This window comes from Buteo buteo, chromosome 5 (genome assembly GCF_964188355.1).
Source record: "Buteo buteo chromosome 5, bButBut1.hap1.1, whole genome shotgun sequence".
In the NCBI taxonomy this organism is placed as follows: domain Eukaryota; kingdom Metazoa; phylum Chordata; class Aves; order Accipitriformes; family Accipitridae; genus Buteo; species Buteo buteo.
This window is the reverse complement of record NC_134175.1, coordinates 826,867-844,847: the sequence shown is the minus strand read 5'-3', so window position 1 is coordinate 844,847 and position 17,981 is coordinate 826,867. Positions and strand designations below refer to the sequence as shown.

Sequence of the window (17,981 nt, the reverse complement as noted above, 5' to 3'; positions counted from 1 at the left end):
ACCGGTTCCCGGCCAGGCCGGCACAGCCCCAGGAAGAAGGGCCGGGGACCGGCGGATGGAGAACGTGCCACTTTATTGGGGCGGGGACAGGCGCGCCCGGCAGCGGGCGGCCTCGAGAACTATCCCATGGGTTCACGGCGGGCTCGGCGCCCGCTCGTCCCGCGAGCGGCCGGGCAGCCGGCGTGCCAGGGCACGGGGGCCCCCCCCCAGCCCTGGGAGCAGGGGGACATAAATAGGGGGGGCGGGCAGGCGGGGAGGGAACATAAAACTGACATAAAATGTCTACACGGCATAAGTAACAATACTTAGGGGTACGGCTCGCCCGAGGTGCCCGGCGAGCTGGGGAGGTGCCGGGACCTCCCTCTGCCAGGGTGCCTTCGCCGGGCAGGTCAGGGGCCCGCCAGCAGGCTCCGGCGCAGCGCCTCGGCGCAGCCGGCCAGCTCCATGCGCTCCAGGGCGGCGAAGACGCGGTCGAGCGTGGCGCTGGTCTGCTGGCACCAGCGCTTCAGCATCTCGTACTGCTGGTCGCGGATGTGGGCCACCTCCAGCTCCACCAGCTCGATCTCCGCCTCCCGCAGCTCCAGCACCCGCATGAACTCCTTCCAGCGCCTCACCGGCACCGCGTTGATGACGGCGTAGAGCTGGCTGCCCTGCAGCAGGGCGCCGCGGGGTTCTGGGGCGGCGGGCGGCTCCGCCTCGCCGCCCAGCCGCGCCACGCCGCCGGGCTGCTCCCGCAGTAAGGCCCGGTGCTCGGGGCTCTGCTTCGCCGCGCCGCTGGCAAGCGCCGTCACCTGGGGGGAGCACGGCCGGGTCCAGCGCAGGCCGTCCCACCCCCAGGCGCTGACCTGGTACCACGGCGCGGCCGCGGCCCCGGCCGTGGGAACGGCCGCCCGCGGCGTGGGGAGGGGGCTGTCCGCCAGGGCGTCGTGCCGGAGCCGCTTCCTCCTGTGGTAGATGGCGAGGGCGCCCAGGAAGAGGGGCCCGGTGAGCGCCAGCAGGAGGTACTCCAGCCCCGAGCCTGCAAAAAGGAACAGGAGCGTCCCCGTCAGCCGGCCGCCGCGGCGTCCCCCGTGCCACCGCAGCCGGCCCCGCCACCCCCGCACCTCGGCCGCCGCTGCCGCCGCACACCCGCTGGCACTCCTTGCCGCACGTCTCCGGGGCGCTCCTGCGAGGAGAGAGGAAGCCGTGGGCGCCGCGCCGCGCCACGCCGAGCGCCCCGCACGCGTCCCCGGCTGGGGCACGGGGAGGGGGTCGGTGCTTACGCGCTGCACGGCCGACACTCGCCGCCCTCGGCGTAGAAGTCAGGCTTGCAGCTGCCGCAGAGCGCGTCCTGCGCCTCCGAGCCTGGGGAGAGGGCAGGCGTCAGGCAGGGCGGCACGGCCAGAGGCAGCGCAGCCGGTGGGGGGACGCCGCAGGCCGGCCGGCAGCACTCACAGGGCCGCTGGATGAGCCGCCCGGTGCAGGGCTGGCACTGCCGGCAGGAGAACTCGCTGCAGCGCTCGTCAAGGCAGTCGCGGAAGCGGCCGGGCTCGCAGCCGCAGGCGACGTTGCTGGTGGCCGAGCAGTTGCTCAACACGCTCTGGAAAGCTGCGGAAGACAGGCACGGCGCTGTGCGGCGCTGCACGGCACGGCACGGCGTGGCGCGGCACGCCACCGGCTCACCTTGGCGGTCGCACTCGTAGCAAGCCTGGCACTCGGGGAAGGTGTTGGGCCGGGCGCTGAAGGTGCCGGCGGGACAGGGGGTGCAGTCGCCGTCGTTGCTGCTGTTCGAGCAGGGGCTGCGCAGGAACGTCCCTGCGGGGACAGTGAGGTGACGGGGAGCACGGCCATCTGGGCCGACGTGCCCGGTGTGCCCCGGCACGCTGTGCCACGCTGCGCCGGCCAGGTGGCCCTCACCTGCAGGACACAGGGTACAGCACCGGCGAGCCCCCTCGATCCATTTCATCCTGGCGGGGCACAGGGGTCTGGTGGCGTGCCTCCGCGGGCGGCCGGGCGGCCGCACCAGGACCCACCGCCCCTGCGGCACGGCGCGGTCCTGGCACCCTGGGGGCTGCAATTCACTCGCTGCCAGACTCAGGGCTGCCAGGATCACCTGTGGGCAGGGAGAGGGCAGGGATGCGGGCAGCCGGGGTGCCCCAGGAGCCGTGCACCCGTGGAGGGCAGCCCTCCCACCGCGCTCCCCACCCTCCCAGCCACGCACGCTGGGCTACCGGAGACGCGTGGACGCCGGTACCTGTGCCCAGTGCGATGGCTGGAGCTGCAGCCCCGTGCCCTGGAGCTGCCCAGGTGTGGCCTCAGGGCTGGGAACGCCCCACGGCTGCCGCCGCACCGCGCTTTCCCCACGGTACCCAAGCGAGCGGCTTCCTGCTGACACCGCAGGACGCGCGTGCTGCGGGGCCCACCCTGCCGGCCCCTGAGCCCGGGGGGGCCGCCGTCGGGCTCTCTTTGGGTGCTCTGCCAATGGTGCCGCCAGGCTGGGGAGGGGGCCCGGGATGCTCGGCCACCTACCCACTGCCATGTCGACTGGACGAGGGAGTCGGGCGCACGGGCCGCCGGCGGTGCGGGTCACCCTGCCCACGCGATGGCCAGCCCGGAGAGGTGCCGGCAGCCAGGCACGGGAGGGTTAAGGCTGCCGACTTTGACTTTCCTGGGGTTTATCTCCCTTGCAGAGAAGGCGATTTCCTCCCCAAGAGGAAGCTGTGCCCGGCTCATGCTCCCCCCCCCCCCCCCCCCCGATGCTATCGCGCTTCGTACGTGCGTCCCAAACTAGGTCACCGCTCCTCCGCCCCGGGGAGCCGGGTGCTGTACTCAGGGGTGCCCACCTCCCTGGACAACCCCGGCGGGGGCGGCGAGGGGGTGCCCATGCTGGCACCCCCCCGCCCTGGGGAGGGCCGCAGCACCGGCGGCACGGGCAGGGAGCCAGGGGATTCCTCGCCGGGGGCTGGATTTCCCAGCCGTGATGGCCCCGATTACGGCAGCTGAATCATTTTCTATTAAACCCGCCACCACCGGCAGACTGGAAACCGCGCATGAGCCGCCCCACTCGCAGAGCGTCGCTGGCAGATCGGGGCGGCCGCCTCGGCCCTGGCTGCCAGCGGCATGTCTGAGTCACCGCCGAAGCATGACCTTCCCATGGTGGGGCCCTGCCTGCACGCCCTGCCTGCACGCCCTGCCCGCAAGCGGGCGGCTGCCCCCTTCCCCGGCACGGGGAGCAGGTGCCCTGCGGGCAGGGGAGCCATCTGCGCAGGTGCTATCCCACCGCTGGCTGCGTGGTGGGGCAAGCCACCGCTTCCCGTGCCGCACAACCACCACCCCTGCCCGTAACGCGGCCCCGGTGCCGTGCGCCGCGGCGGACGCCTGCCCGCCCCCAGCAGCTGCCACCGCCGGCAGCCCTGACGCGCGCCTGCAGGCTGTCGGCACAGCCGATCCCCGTGGCAGCGCCCTCCCTGCCTGCGGCCCCGCGGCAGAGCCCACGGTTCCCCAGGCGTCGTGGCTGCGCCTGCAGTCTTCTGGCTGTGCCACGGCCGCGGTCCCCGTGGCCGTGCCACGCTGCAGGCGCTTTGGCAAAGCAGACCCCAGTCCCAGGTGTTTAGCCGGGGGGGGCGAGCGTTTTCGGCACACTTGGTGCTAGGCTAACCCCCCCGCCTCCGGACCCCCTGTGGCCACAGCCACGGCGCACCCCAACATCGGTGCCAGGGGTCCGCGGGACGCTGGCACCGCTGCACTCACCCAAGCCGTCCCCAGACAGCAGCGCTTCATCCTTGCGGCCGGTGCAGCTGGGTCATGCCGGGGCGGCGAGAGGACTGGGGCGGGGGACGCAGCGGGGTGTCAGGGCAGCTCAGCGCCCAGGCAGGGTGCCCCAGCACCCCATCGCCGCCGCTGCCGTCGCCGCCGCCGCCACCAGCAGAGCGCGACGCGTGGTAAGTGAGCCCCAGCCCTCCCCACACAGGCTTTTACACCCGACCGCAGCAGGAGGAAATGCTTTTTTGGAAGTCAGTCCAGGGGGTGTGAAACCACATGACGGGAGCGCCGGGCGCGGGAGGGACCTGCGCCGCCTCGCCGCGGGCCGCCCGGCCGCCGCCCTCCCTCTCCCGCTGGCACGGACCCACCGTGGCTGGGACGGGGTGCGGGGCGCAGCGCTGACCTGCCCCCCCCACCCCCCCCCGGGCTCCATCCCCACCCCGAATCCTGGGGCACCGAGGCTGGAGCCACCCCCAGACTCGCCGCGGTGCCTGCCCCGGCAGGGCTCCCTCAGCCGCGCCACGCGCCCACCCCGGTGCCGCCCAGCCGTAGGGTGCCGCTGCGGCCGAAGGAGAGGCGAGGCGGGCACGAGAGCGCACCAGCTGGGTTTATTGCTCGGCCGAGACGCGGAGCGCAGCCTGGCACGGGACGACAGCTGGCGCTCCGGCTGCCGCCACGTCCCCCCGCGGCTCCCACGCTCCGGCCCCGGGCACTGCCGGCCGCTGCCGCCCATCCCGCCCCACAGGGCAAACCCTGCTCCCGCCGGACCCTGGGGCCACCGCCCCCCCCAGCCCAGCTCCGTCCCCTCCTGCCGCCAGCCCCAGCCTCCTCCCCGCGCCACCCGCAGCACTGTGCCGCCGGCACCGTGTCCCTCTCGGCACCTTCCCCGCTCACCACCGCCAACGTCATCATCCCTTCCTCGCCCACAGGAGCTGCCCCGCGCCCCCCCCCCGCAGCCCCCCATGTCCCTGGGACCCCTGCCCAATGCCCCACGGGGCAGCTGGGCCCCAGCCACCAACCCTCATCTCTGCGAACACGGGTTCGGCACGAGCCGTGTGCCGTGTCTGTCCCCGCTCCGGGGAGAAGCGGGCAGCCCCCCCGCGCTGCCATGCCCGGGGCACATCCTCGCCGAGGGGACCGGTCTGCATCCCCATCCGTGTCCCCGCAGGCGCGGCGTCCCAGGGCCTGCTCTGCCCGGCCCCAGCGTCACGCTACAGTTAGAAGTGGCAGCAGCTCCTCGGTGTGTCCGCCCGTCCGTCCTTACCGTGCCGGCAGCTCTCAGACCTCCCTGCGAGGCACAGAGCGGGGAGAAACGCCCTCAGCAGCGGGACCTGGCCCCCGGTGAGCAACCGGGAGAGCCAGAGCACCGTCCGGCAGCACGCAGGCAGGAGCGTACTCACGAGGCAGTCAGCGTGGAGTTGAGCAGCAGCGTGGTCCGGATCCGGTAGAGCTGCGCCAGCGTCAGCTTGCGGTGCTGTGCCGACTGCGGGTCCGAGAGGGTCCGGCGGGCAGCGGGCGGTGGGTCGCGACCGAGCTCCCCCGGGAGGGATGCTGGGCTCTCCGCCGGCTCCTCCGGCTCCGACAGCTCCGAGGTGGAGCTGCCGCTGCTGCTGGGGGCGGCCGGGGGGCCAGGGGCTTGGCTAGTCCGGGGGGGGCCGGCGCAGAGGTCAGAGAGGCTGCGGCTCTGGCTGAGGGGGGCCGGGGGGCCGGGGGGCAAGAGCTGGGGCAGGCTGGCCTCCGACTTGGATTTGAGCACCCTGGCCGGGCAGGGCAGGAGCTGCATGGGCAGCCGGCGGCGCAGTCGGGGCGAAGGGGGCCGGGGAGCCGGGGGTGGCCGGGGGGCCGTGGGGGGCTCCCGCCCCTCCTCGGCCAACCCCTCCGGCTGCTGGCTGAAGTCCCGCAGGGAGGCGGGTGAGAGCGTGCCGTAGGCACTGTCGATGGAAGATGAGCGGCAGCCGCCGGCCGGGGGGGCCGCGCCATGGGGCAGGGGTACGGGCAGGGCGCCCGCCGGCAGCTCCCGGGTGGGGGTCTCGGCAGAGGTGGAGGTGTCGGCAGAGGCGCCGGTGCCGGTGGAGGTGCCGGTGCCGACGGAGGAGCCGTCCGAGGTCGAGCCGAAGGGCCCCGTGTCCCAGTCTGGGGAGGAGAGCTCGCCGCCGCCGCTGTCTGCCGCCGCCACCATGGCGAGGGTCTCGGTGGAGCCGTCGGAGGGGCTGCGGGGGCAGCAGGGTAAGGAGGGGGCCTTGCCAGGCTGGGGGTGTGCGGGGCCCCCCTCTCGCTCCCTACCACCACTGCGAGTCCGGGCTGGCGCTGCCGCGGCGCATGACGGTGGGTGAACTGGCAGCTGAGGCGCTGCTCTCGCCGTCCTCTTCCTCCTCCTCCTCCTCCTCCAGGCGCCGGCGCTGCCGCAGCCGCTGCAGCAGGTTCTGGGGAGGGGGAGGCATCAGAGAGGCACGGAGCGCCCGCAGGACCCCCAGCCGCCCCCCGCGCCCCTCACCTGGGCGTTGCGCACCGCCTCGACCCAGCTGCGGCACAGCGACTGCCCGCTGGCCTGGAAGGTGTACGCGGCCACGGCGCTCCCCAGCTCGTTCAGGTAGATGAGGAGGAAGGAGCCTGTGGGCAGGAGCCGTCAAACGGCGTCCAAGGACCCCCCCGCCGCCCCCTTCACCCCCAGCGCCGCTCACCCGGGTCCCTGAGCTCCCGGCAGACGACCTTGTCCACCAGCAAGGGCTGCCGGACCACCTTGGTGCGCTCAGCCTTCTTGAGGGGCTTGGTGATGAGGAAGAGGTCGGTGAAGAGGAAGCAGTAGACGTCCATCTGGGGGCGAGAGCAGGGCCGTGGGCGCCAGCCGGCGCAGCGGGCAGGGGCAGGCGGGCAGGGGCCGGGGCCGAGGCTCCCCGTCCCCCGCGGTCCTCACCTTGCTGTCTTTACCTTCCCGCATCCGCAGGCCGCCCTCGAGGAGGAGCTGCCGGGTGTCCTCCGGGGAGGTGCCGGGGATGGGAGCCGTCAGGTCCAGCCGCAGGAACTCCTTCAGCAGCTGCCGGGAGCCCCCGGCGTCAGTGCCAGGCACGGCATGGGGTGGCACGGGGTAGCGTGGCATGGGGTGGCATGGGGTGGCATAACTTGGTATGGCATGGGGTAGCAGGACATGGTATGAGGCAGCGTGGCCTGGGGCGGCGTGGCATCGCGGGTCCGCCGCGCCCAGCCTACCTTGTCCACCTCATCCGTGCTGCCCTCCACCACCTCGTAGGCGTCGATGCGGCTGAGGATGGCGGCCAGGCGCTGCCGCTCCTGCCGCTGGCGCATCCGCGAGTTGACGTCGTTGATGAAGCGCTCCACGGAGCAAATCTGCGGCCGGGGTGACGGTGGGTTCGAGGGGCCGGGGGGTACCACCCCAGGCCGTGCCCCGCCGCCCTGTGCCCCCGGCCCCCTACCATGGCGGTGACAGCGTCGCGGGCGCGCGGGTCGTCCGTCTTCTTCAGCACGGACTTGAGGAGCAGCGGGTACTTGGTGAGGCGCTGGTGGGGCTTCACCAGCATGTCGCTCAGCTTCAGGCGGCTGCACTGCTCGTGCTTCTCGGCCCACTGCGGCACGCAGGTGTCAGCCCCGGCACCGGCCCCGGCCCCGGCCCCGGCCCCAGCCGCTCCCCTTACCGTCACGTAGGCGCGGAAGAGCTCGCTGTCCCGCAGCAGCGCCCGCATGTACTCCATGCAGCCCTCCTCCTCCATGCAGTACCGCACGTAGGGCTTGAAGAGGGAGCCGAACTGGGAAACGCAAGGCGGGAGTCACGGCGGGGCGCAGCGCGGCACGGTCCCCCGCCGCGGCACCGGGTCTCCGCTCACCATCTTGAAGCCATCAAGGAAGTCAACGGGGTCGAGCAGTGCCCCGGTCCGGCGTGCCTTGGCCAGCACCGGGGCCATGACGCCACGCCACAGCTCGCGGTGCAGCCGGATGATCTCGCCGATGTTGCTGAAGAGCCGCTCGGCGTCCACCTGCAGGCGTGAGGCAGGCAGCTGCCTGGGGACGGCACCCTCGCCTCGCCGGCGTGGCCAGACTGAGGTCCCATCCCCGACCCAGGGCATCCCCGCGGCCCCCCCACCGCTCACCTCGCAGAGCAGCCCCGACTCCTGCAGGTTCAGCAGGCAGCAGAGGAAGAGCTGCAGGGACAGAGCGGGGAGCCGGTGGGGTGCAGCCGCGGCCCCCGGCCCCCTGCCGCGGCGCGGCACGGCGCGGCTGCCGCCGGCACTCACGTCGGTGATGACTTTGAGCTTGCGGATGTAAGTGGCCTCGGTGTGCAGCAGCTCCCAGATGGCTTCCTGCTGGTGGCACTGCCGGCGCGACAGGGCCTGTCGGGCTGAGCGTCAGCGCTGCGCCGGTGGCTGGGCAGAGCCACCGCGGCCCCCCGGACCCCCCAACCCTACCTCTGCTCCCTGGATGATCTGCTGCCAGCTGTCCTCCAGCACCAGCCCGGCCTCGTCCCCGTCCTCCTCCCAGGAGTCGCGGTCGAAGCGGAGCTGGGGCGGCAGCTTGGGCAGCCCGAAGCTGCCGTAGGCGTGCAGCCTGCTCGCCAGCTGCTCCAGCTTCTCCGTCTCCTGGCCGAAAGTGGGGGGGCAGAGCGGCTGGGCGGGGGGCTGGCGGAGACGTGCCACGGACCCCCTCGCCCTGCCCGCAGAGCTGGGGGGGGCTCGAGCCCCGGGGACCCATCCCAGCTCCCCAGCATAGCCGCGAGCAGCTCCCGCGCCCCCTCCCCGAGCCCGCGTCCCACCTACCCGCCCGAAGGAGCCGGCGCTGGTGCCGGAGCCGAAGAAGCCACTGAAGCGGCTAGCGGCACGGTTCTTCCAGGTGTCGGTGCCATTGGCAGGCGCAGACCCACCGCCGTGCAAGGTCGGCTCAGGGCTGGGGATGCTGGAATCCCCCAGGAACTCCGTCATGTTCTTCCTCCGCCGGCCCGGAGCCTGCAGCGGGGACAGCCGGTGCCCCCGGGGTCAGCGCCTGGCACAGCTGTGCCACCGGGATGGGGACAGCAGCACGGCGCGGCGCGATGCTACAGCAAGGCTGACCTCGAGCGCCCGTGGGACGGACAGACACCCCGATGGCACCCGCAGGCAGCGGGGTCCCCCCGGCCACGATCCCCTGCCCGCACTGACCTGCCTACCTGCATCCTGGGGGCGCGGGGCCCCGGGTGCTGCCTGGCCGAGCCCGGCTGGGCGCGGGCAAGCGGTCCCGGCAGCCTCAGGGCATCCCATGGGGTGCAGCACCCCGGCCAAGCCGCCCGCCCAGCCGCGCTCCCAGCTCGGACGGCGCAGCCGGAGCTGGGCAGGCTGCGGCCGGGCTCCTCCGAAACAAAAGGAGGTGGGGCCAGCGCCGAAAACCTTATTTCCCTCCTCACCAGATAAGCTAACCAGAGCCGAACAATTCACCGGCAGAGATCAAAGCCCCCCGGCTGACCGCGAGAGCTGGGTCACGGCCAAGCGGCTCCCGCTGGCCCGGGCACCGCTGCACCGGCTGCCTCCCCACGTATCCCTGGGCCGTGCCGGGACACGGGCGCTGCCATCTCCTTGCCCCGGCACAAAGGGCAGCAGGGCCGGGGCTCCCCGCCTGCCACTGAGCCACGGGATGCGGCACGCTGCCGCCGCCACCGCCGGCACGGCCCCGCACCCTGCCCTGTCCGCAGACCCAGGCGGGGACAGCCGCCGCGGGCACCATCGCCGTTACTCACCGTGCCGCCGGGTCCCCAGGGACCCCGGCCGCTGCCGGCCCCGTCGCCCCGGCATGGCTCTGCTCCTGCCTGCTGCCGGGCAGGTGGCGGGGGCCGAGACCCCCGCAGGGGCGGCTGGTTGCCCGCTGGCCCCCCCGCCCCGCCGGGGCTGTGCCGGTCCCGCAGCCAGGCGTTGTAGTGCTGGATGCGGGCGGCCACCAGCCCCGGCCACGCGGCCAGCTTGCCACCCTCGGGGGCTGACCGGCGCGGGGCTGAGCACCACCTTGTCCCCGCCGGCCCCCCTGGAGCTGCTCCCTGTGAGCGTGGCAGCCTGCTCCCGTGGGGAGTGGCGGCCAGCCCGGTCCCACGGCTTATCTGGGGCCAGGGTCCACGGGGCAGGACCGAGCTGTGCTCAGCAGCTGTCAGGCACCGCGGCGAGAGGACTGGTGGCCAGGGAGAGCCGCAGGGCCGGGGCGGCACCGAGCGGCTGCCACTGCCGGGGCCGCCGGGGCTCCTGTTTGCCTTTGCTCTGGTGCCAGCCCGTACGTGGCACGGCTGCAGGGCCGGTGCCACCGGCTGAGCTGCCACACCTGGCACAGGGCGCTGCCCGTGCACCGACACCACGGCACAACCGGCGCGGCACAGCGAGGAGCCAGACCGGCTCTTTGGGACTCCAGGGGGGTCTTCAGCCCACGCCCCACGAGGCCATCCAGGAGACGCCGTGCCGCTGCCCCACGTCCCCATCTTCCCAGCAAGGACGGCTACAGGGGGATCCCACGGCCCACCAGCCCCTCCCCAGTTCCCCTCCCCAGGGCTGGCACTGGCACTCACCAGGCTGTCGGTGCCCTCCCGGCGTCCTGGCATGGGCTCCGGTGCTGGCCCAAGGAGCGCGGCGGTGCCGGCAGGGTGCAGGAGGGGCAAGCTGGCCGACCTGGCATCCCGTGCCGCCTGCTCCACCTTCAGCTCATCCCCAGGCTTGGCTGCGGGAGCAACGAGCGGTCAGAGTCCCCCGGGAGCCCCCCGGGGCAGCCAAGCCTCCCGCTGGGCCCCTGCCGCACCTTTTACCCGCAGGTAGTGCCCCCCGAAGCGGTACGCCTCGAACTGGAGGGAGAGTGGCGTGTGGGACTGGTCCAGGAAGATGTCCACCTTGCTCGGCTCGATCGCCTTCCTCTCGAAGACCGGCAGCAGCACCTCCCTGCGGGGACAGGAGCCCCACGTCCATCTCCACGTCTGTCCCCGCACCGGTCCCTGCATCTGTCCGCAGCAGACTCACCCCAGAGACTTCTTCTTTGCGGCTGGCACGATCTCCGCCTCGACGTTGACGCTGAGGTCGAACTTCAGGGTGAAGCACTCCTTGCTGGGGTCCTGGGGGGAGGCGGCAGCCGCTCACCCAAGGGTCCCTCCCGCCCGGCCCGGGGCCGTGCCACCGCCCCGCCGAGCGCCCCGGGGAGAGGGGCCGGTGCCTTACGTCCGTATGCCTGCGCCGAGCCTTCTTCTTGGGCAGCTTCAGCGCCGAGCTCCTCCGCTCCCTGCGGGCACAGGGCAGGCAGGGTGACGGGGACGCCACGGGCTGGGGACGCAGAGGGGACGCGCGGGGCCGGGGGCTCACCCTCTGCTATCCACCAGTCCCTCCTCCTCCTCCTCCACGTCAGAGGCAGGGCTGGTGCGCGGGGGGCACGAGCGCGTCGACATGTTGCGGGCCAGGATGGAGCCTGCAAACGGGCGTTGAGCTGGGCTGCGTCGGCACCCCCGGCCCCGTGCCAGCTCTGGCCGCATCCCACTCCCATCCCTGTGCCGCGCCGGCGGCCCCGAGCACATCCCAATGCTATAGAGCCACCGGGAGCAGCGGTGCTGGCCGCATCCAGCCCTGCTCACCTTGCGGGGGCAGGTCGAAGCGGATATGGCCGTCGAAGTGCATGGCGCCATGGAGGCGGCCGTCGCAGAGCTCACACAGGCTGAGGGGACCGCTGCGGTTCAGCTGCCGGCACTCCACGTGGTGGCATACCTGCGGGCGCACGCGTCAGCCGGGCACGGGCTGCCCCAGGGGCTGCCGGCAATGGCACGCCGGTGGGAAGGACGGGCAGCACCACGAGCAGCCGGGTCCCCCCTTCCCATCCCCATCCGCTGCCGGCACGCCGGTCGTGGGCAGCGTCGAGGCCGGAGCGGGCACAGGGAAAGCAGCGTGAGCAGGAGACGGCCACAAGGCAGGGGGTCCTGCACCGCAGAGCCCCCTCCCCACTCCACCGCACTGAGCAGGGACCCCGGGAGGGCTGTGCGTGCCCAGGCGCAGAGGGGGAGTCGGGGGACAGCCACCTGTGCCCGTGCCACCCGCACCTTGCCGGGTGCCGGGGGAGGCCGCCCTCCCGCACCGCGGCCCCTTTGTGCTGGCGAGAGCAGCGTCCCTGCAGCGGGACAGAGGAAGCGAGCGTCTGTGGCGAAACAATGCTCGAAGCCGGCGCGTTTCCTCCGATTGTGTGCCGGCCGCGGCCCCGGCCCCAGCCCCGCCGGGCATTCACAGCGGGTTATTTTTAAACCCCCGGCCGGGCCCCCAGCGCAGTACATGGCCCGTGACCCCCGGCCAGTGCCCGCCTGGCTGGGGGGTCCGGCTGGCCCCGCTCTTGGGCACTGCAGCGCCATCGGCCGAGGCGGTGAGCCCCGCTGCGCTGCCGGCACGTCCCCGCGCGGGACCCCCATTGCCGCCCTGCGTGCGGAGGGGTGCGAGGGGCTGCTGGGGAGTAGCGAGCCCTGCCCGGGCTTGCCTGCCACGCACCGTGCCGCTGGAAGGAGGAAGCGCCCGTGCAGCTCCGGCCGCCCCCGCTTCCTGCCCTCCTTTCTCCCGGCGCTGCTGAGGTCAGAGCTGACGCGCTCCCGCCACCCGCGCGCTCCCCGAGGAGCCGCCGGTCCCTCCGCGGCACCCGCTGCCGCGGCACCCACCGGTGTCCTACCCCGGGCCACGAGAAAGCCCCGGCCCCAGCAATATACCAGCCCTGCCCAGGATGCTCCGTGCCCCCGGCCCCAGCCCTCCAGCTCTCCCACCGTGTGCCCCAAGCCCAACGCCCTCACGGCCATCGTGGCACCTGCGAGACAGGGAGCGTGGCCACGGGCTCCAGGCAGCAACCGCGGCCGGCGCTCGCTCAGTGGGCATCCCACGGGGCCCTTAGCAGCCGCCCCACCGGGATGCAGGGCTCCCCACCCACCCTGTGCCGACGGCTCAGCCCTGGGCTCGTCCCCGCAGGATGACACCCAAACCCCTCTGCCCACCTCAGGGATCGGCTCCCGGCCCCACCACGCTGCCGGCACACGGCAGCTTCGCCCTCGGCAGCTGCACCGCTAAGCAAGGGGGGACGCGATGCAGCTCCGTGCCACGGCAGGATGAGCCCCAGCCCGGCCAGGACCCCCCCCCGCCCCATGCTACCTGCTGGGCGCTGTTGGGGGTCTCTGGTGACAGCGGCAGGGTGGCCCCGGTGGGTCCCTCCTGGCGGTCCCAGCCGTGCCCCGGCGCGGCCGTAGCCCAGCGCCACATGTGCCCCCGGCAGCGCTGGCCCTGCCACCCCAGCTGTGCAAACAAAGCGCGGCGGCACACCTCCCGGCATAGCCTGGCTACCGTCCTGCCTGCTGCACCAGAAAGACACTTCCTGCGGCCCAGCACAGGAATTCCAGGGACTCACCAGGAGCCGGTGCACGGGTCCTGGCCAGACCCGCACCTGGCCAGCCGGTGGGAGAGAAGGGACCCTAAATCCGCTCTGGTGTCATGTTAGCAAGCAGGGGACAGACGGGCTGGAGCAGATTAGCCTGAATCACGTTAGCTAGGGGAAACAGGCAAGCTGCCTCCATGCCGTTAAATGCCGGCAGGACCACGACAGCACCAGGGACTGCATGCCCAGCACGGGCCAGGGGGCACGTGGCTGGCAGGGGGCCGCTGGCCGTGCCAGGGGAGCTTTGTGGAGCGGCAGGTCAGGCAGAGCCACCCGCTGCCCCTTCTCACCCACGAGACCAACGCCAGGCACCGGCAGAAGGCAGCTGCCCGGCACTCACCGCCCACCACCCCCGCAGGGACCCACCTTGGCCGCCCTCCTCTCGCCGGTGCAGTTGGGGTTCTGGCAGCGCAGCACCGTCTCCTCTGGCGGGCACGGCTCGGCTGTGGGAGAGAGGGAGGTCAGTGCCGGCGTGCCGCGGGGAGTCCCCTCCAGTCCCGCTCCCAGCCCTGCCCACGCAGTGGGGCAGCGCCGAGGCTCCCACACCGCAAACCCTGGGTTTAAGAGCTTGGCAAAGCCGAGGCTGGGCATGCCTGCTCCCGCCTGCCCCACAGGCCACCCAGGGGGATGAAACCCCATGCCCAAAAGCCAGCGCTGCATCCCCGCTGGGGGAAGGCGCCGTGCATCCCGCAGCGTCAGGATCCAGCACCTACTGCCCAGCGCCCCAAGTCGCAGGATCAGGACACGGACCTGCCCCAGCTGCCCCGGGGCCGGCACGGACCTGGGCTGCAGCAGGAACGCTAAATCTGCCGCTTGCCAGCCCCCAACGGGGCTTAGGAGGCACTTTAAGCTTTGACAGTTAAATCGGCCTTAGGGACAAATCCTATTTTGAAGGCTTTTGTTACACGTCGCATCTAATTGTTTAAAAATAACAGACTCCGGCCGCTTGCAGCAAACGAGCTGCACGAACACCCTCCTGCAGGGCGGTCCCGCTGCAGGGCAGGGACGCTCCGATGGGAAGCTGTCGTGCTGGGCACCGAGCCGACGCAGGGGACGCGGGGAGGCCAGGCGGCACGGCCGCGCCGGACAGCACCACCGCACCAGCCCCAGCAGCAGGGCAGCCGGCACAGGGTCTTCCCCCGCCGCGCCGCTCCCCTCTCCCGCATTCCTCCTGCCAACAAAAACAGCATCCGCGCCGGCCCGAGCGGGACCGTGGCCAAGGCCGGGGTTAGACCCAGTCTGCGGGAAAAACCGCCTTTTGGGGCAGTGCCGAAAAAGCTGCCGCTTCTGCCTGGAGAGGGGGAGGCGATCCGGAGCGGTGCCGGCTGCCCCAGCTCCCGGCCAGGAGGCGAGCCCGGGTGCAGGTGGGCGCTGCTGGACGACGGCGCGGGAGCAGCCGGGCAGGGCTCGGCTCGCCGCCCCCCAGGAGAGGGCTGGGAACCGGGGCCACCGCGCTGCCCCCGCGGCACAAGCACAATGAGGGCTCTGTCCCCACCGCTGCCCCGCAGCGCCCGCCGGGCTGGGCCGGCCCCCCGCCCCCCGCCGCCGCCGTTTCACTTGACCTATCGGGAATAATAACGGAAACAAACGGGGAATTCTTTCACGCACCCAAGGGAAAGTTTTCCAAACTCACCAAAAACTCGAGGTTGGCCGGAGCGGCCAGCAGTGCCGAGGACCAGCCCCGTGCCGCGGCCGCAGCCGCGTGGCTTTTCCCAACCGGTGACCCTGGCAGCAGGTCACGCGCGCGCTAGGGCCTCAGGCGTGCCGGTGGGAGCTCCTCGGCAGGGAACGCGCAGAGGGAGCCCCAGTTTCTGGCAGAGGCAGGAGGGTGTCCGGCCCCCCACCGGACACTTTGGGGGCCGGAGGAGGGATCCTGTCCCCACCAGCTCCTCTCCCCGGCCGGTCGCCTCCTCCTCTTCCTGGTGCCACGGGCTGCGTTATCACGCCCGGCTCTCACGGTGACGGCAAACGAGTGTGAAACCGGACCGTCCTTGCGCCAGAGCGCACCGTGGCAGCTCGCCGTTTCAGCTGCCTGAGCCGGAAGGAGCGGTGCCGGTGGCACAGGGCCGTTTACTGAGCGTTCCCCGGCTGCACCTGCAGCATTCTCCCCGTCTCATCGCTGCGGCACCCTCACCGCCTTCCCTACAGCATCCCAGCAGCATCCCCGCTCCGGCCGGAGCTTCTCCCAGACCCTCACCCTTGTTGCCAGGGCTGGAGGTTTTTGGCCGAGCACGGCTGCCCGCAGCCTGCCGGCCCCCCGCAGCCCCCCGGCCACCTACCCCCGAGCTCCTCGCTGATGTCCAGGCTGGAGCTCCAGGAGAAGCGCTCCACCGCCCCGTACTCCAACCCTGCCAGCCCGGCGGGCAAAGCCTCCAGCTCGTAGGCGCCCCGCTTCTTCCAGTACAGAAACATCCTGGGGTCGCGGCCGGAGGGGGGGGCCCCCCCAGAGCCGTGCCCGCCCCGCCGGGGCCACCGGTGGGACTAACCCGGGGAGCCCGGCTCCGGCTTTAAGAGCGGATCCCGGTCTCCGGACAAGCGGTGCATTCAGGCCGGCGGCCGGGAGCTGCGGGGCTGCGGAGGGTGCCGCTGGAGGCTGCCCAGCGCCCGCGCGGGGGGCACACAAAGGGCCTTTCTTCAGCCTCCTACAGACATTGCACAAATTTCACTTTCCGCCGTCTATGAAAGACATTCGGCTGCAGAGACAAGACGCGCTTGTGATTAAAATAATCGGCATGAAGAGGGGGGCTGTTCGGCGGCTCTGCCGTCGGACAGCTTTTGGGGGGGCAGGAATGCACCGCCCTGGGCCCCGGCTGCACCCCTGCGCTTGCGGACACACTGGGGGCCCCCAGCCCACGCGGGGAAAGCCAGGGGTCTTTGGGGGGTTTTCCCCCCTGCTAAACCCGAGTAAATGGGAAAGCACCAGATAGGGCTTAAAACCCACAAAGGCAGCAAAGGACAGCACCTCTGTCCTGCCCCACGCAAACTCCTCCCTAAAACGGGGAAAACCAAAACACCGCGCAGGACAATCAGCTGGGCTGAGACCATCCCAGCCCCCAAAGTCATCGGCATCAACAGCATCTTCTCCCAAAGGTGCCACATGCTCCCCACAGTTTTGCTGCTTCTAGGTGCCCTTTGCCAGAAAAGATAGCCAGAAACTAAAAAAGAAATCATTGCTGCAAAGTTAATAGATGCTATGCTAACATATTAAAAAAAAAAATAAATCCTGCTTTATTTAGCACATCTTTGATGTTTGAAGTGCTAAGTAACCCATTTCCTATCGATCGAAGTACCGAGTGCTCCCACCCTCACCAGCGGGATGCTACGCCAAGGTTTACACTCCGAAGTCCCCAGCCAGACACTCGAGGCTCGGCACAGGCGCACGGGGGTTACTCACTTGTCCCCCGGCTCCGACAAGGGGAGCCCCGCTTGGCCAGTGCAGGGTCTGTCACCCTCGGCCAGGTGAGGCAGATGCTGGGGGGCCAGTGACAGCACAGAGGGGGATGCTCGACCCCGGGGGGTTTACGGCGCCGGGCATCTCACCCGTACCGCTCGCCTGTCTCACCTTTCCCAGCGCCTTTTCCACCCGCTCCCCCGAGACTTGAACTCCCGCCTCGCCCCACCCAGGATTTTCCCCCTGGCTGCACGATGGCGGCCCCTGTATTTATTTTAGCCACTGTGCAGGCCAGGTTGCTGGCCAAGTCCTTCCTTTGCTGTCAGACCCAGCCAGATGGGGATAATTAGGCCTGGATTAAGTTAAAGCTTTAACTCTTTAAAAGGCAGCAACACCACACAGCCCCTCACAGCTCCTCTCCAGCTCTGTCCCCTCCCCGCCAGTCATCCCATTTAATTTGTTCGTTTACAGGTAGGTACACAGAGTGCTAGCAAATCTCCTTGCAAACCAGATAAAAACATTTTTTGTGGATTACTCACGCCCACAGCAGCCACCAGCTGAAAAGACCGAGCATCGAGCGGCATGCCCACTGCATCCCTCCTTCCTCCACAGGAGAAACCTGTCTGCAGGGGGTCTGAACAGGCACCCGTCTTGGGGCGCTGCAGACCCCCAGGCCAGACTGTCCCTCTGCTCTGGGACACAGGCAGGACCGTGTCACATTAGCAGGAACCGCTGTTAGAAGTCCGGTTATTTTTGCAGTCTTGGATCCATTAAATGCCTGATGTGCTGATATTACCCATTCAGAAGTGGTTTTCCCAAACAGGTCCTCAACTCAGCCCGAGATGCTCACTCACCCTCTGCGTGACTCCCACCAACCTCATCTTCACTCCAGAGCAAACTGCTGCCCCAACAAAGAGCTGGGGGGAAAAAAAAAAAGAAAAAAAAAAGTTCCTCTAGTCTTTCCCAGTGGGGCGCAGACCAGGTAACGAGTCAGGCAAGACCAAGCACCCCAGTGGTCTGCACAGATCGTGGGTTACAAGTTCCTCCCCACTTCTGTCCCATTTTAGCCTCTAGCTAGGGTATGTGGCCAGAGACAGCCGCAAGGCGGAATAAAGCAGCACTGTCACCAGCCGCAGAGGGCTGCATGGGGCCGTCGCCACAGCGAGGTGTGACAGAGCGGGGGACTCCCTCCAGCGGCTGTATCTGCGGTCACGCAGGAAGAGAGAGAGGATTTTCTGACTTGCTCCTTCCTCCCCAGTCTCCTGGACAAGCGAAACACCCAGATGCGGGTCAGCCGCAGCACCAGGGAGAGAACCACCGGCAGGAGCTCTTCCCCAAACCACAAGTAGCCTAAGGTTATGGCTACTAGGAAGTCATGTTCACGCCACCGCGCATTGCGCTCTGAAACCCAGAGCTAACCGAAGGCTGGGCTTCAAACAGAGAACTGCTGCCGAATCAA

The 17,981-nt window shown here is 70.6% G+C and overlaps 2 protein-coding genes across 7 annotated transcripts; both read right to left on the bottom strand.

Moving 5' to 3' along the window:
• Nucleotides 1-56: 56 nt before the first annotated feature.
• Nucleotides 57-4,255, bottom strand: TNFRSF25 (TNF receptor superfamily member 25). Of its 2 annotated transcripts, XM_075027092.1 has the most exons (7): nt 3,730-4,255; nt 1,897-2,092; nt 1,663-1,794; nt 1,435-1,587; nt 1,263-1,344; nt 1,104-1,165; nt 57-1,018 (listed from the first exon to the last, which is right to left on the bottom strand). In XM_075027092.1, the coding sequence occupies exons 1-7, from the start codon at nt 3,757-3,759 to the stop codon at nt 390-392; spliced, it is 1,284 nt and encodes a 427-aa protein (XP_074883193.1). In that variant the 5' UTR covers nt 3,760-4,255; the 3' UTR covers nt 57-389. The 2 variants fall into 2 exon arrangements, with proteins under 2 accessions (XP_074883193.1, XP_074883192.1); XM_075027091.1 differs by having other exon boundaries at nt 1,663-2,092.
• An 8-nt stretch (nt 4,256-4,263) lies between these two features.
• On the bottom strand, nt 4,264-17,438 carry PLEKHG5 (pleckstrin homology and RhoGEF domain containing G5). Of its 5 annotated transcripts, none has more exons than XM_075027087.1 (22): nt 17,377-17,438; nt 13,498-13,574; nt 11,312-11,441; nt 11,046-11,148; nt 10,905-10,965; nt 10,710-10,801; nt 10,495-10,631; nt 10,268-10,416; nt 8,508-8,693; nt 8,160-8,330; nt 7,989-8,084; nt 7,845-7,895; nt 7,581-7,730; nt 7,392-7,502; nt 7,173-7,322; nt 6,949-7,086; nt 6,656-6,775; nt 6,423-6,555; nt 6,236-6,351; nt 6,025-6,164; nt 5,142-5,951; nt 4,264-5,029 (listed from the first exon to the last, which is right to left on the bottom strand). In XM_075027087.1, the coding sequence occupies exons 3-22, from the start codon at nt 11,352-11,354 to the stop codon at nt 5,020-5,022; spliced, it is 2,967 nt and encodes a 988-aa protein (XP_074883188.1). In that variant the 5' UTR covers nt 11,355-11,441; nt 13,498-13,574; nt 17,377-17,438; the 3' UTR covers nt 4,264-5,019. The 5 variants fall into 5 exon arrangements, with proteins under 5 accessions (XP_074883188.1, XP_074883186.1, XP_074883190.1 ...); XM_075027085.1 differs by lacking the exon at nt 17,377-17,438 and adding an exon at nt 15,411-15,610; XM_075027089.1 differs by lacking the exon at nt 17,377-17,438 and adding an exon at nt 14,765-14,824.
• Nucleotides 17,439-17,981: the final 543 nt, after the last annotated feature.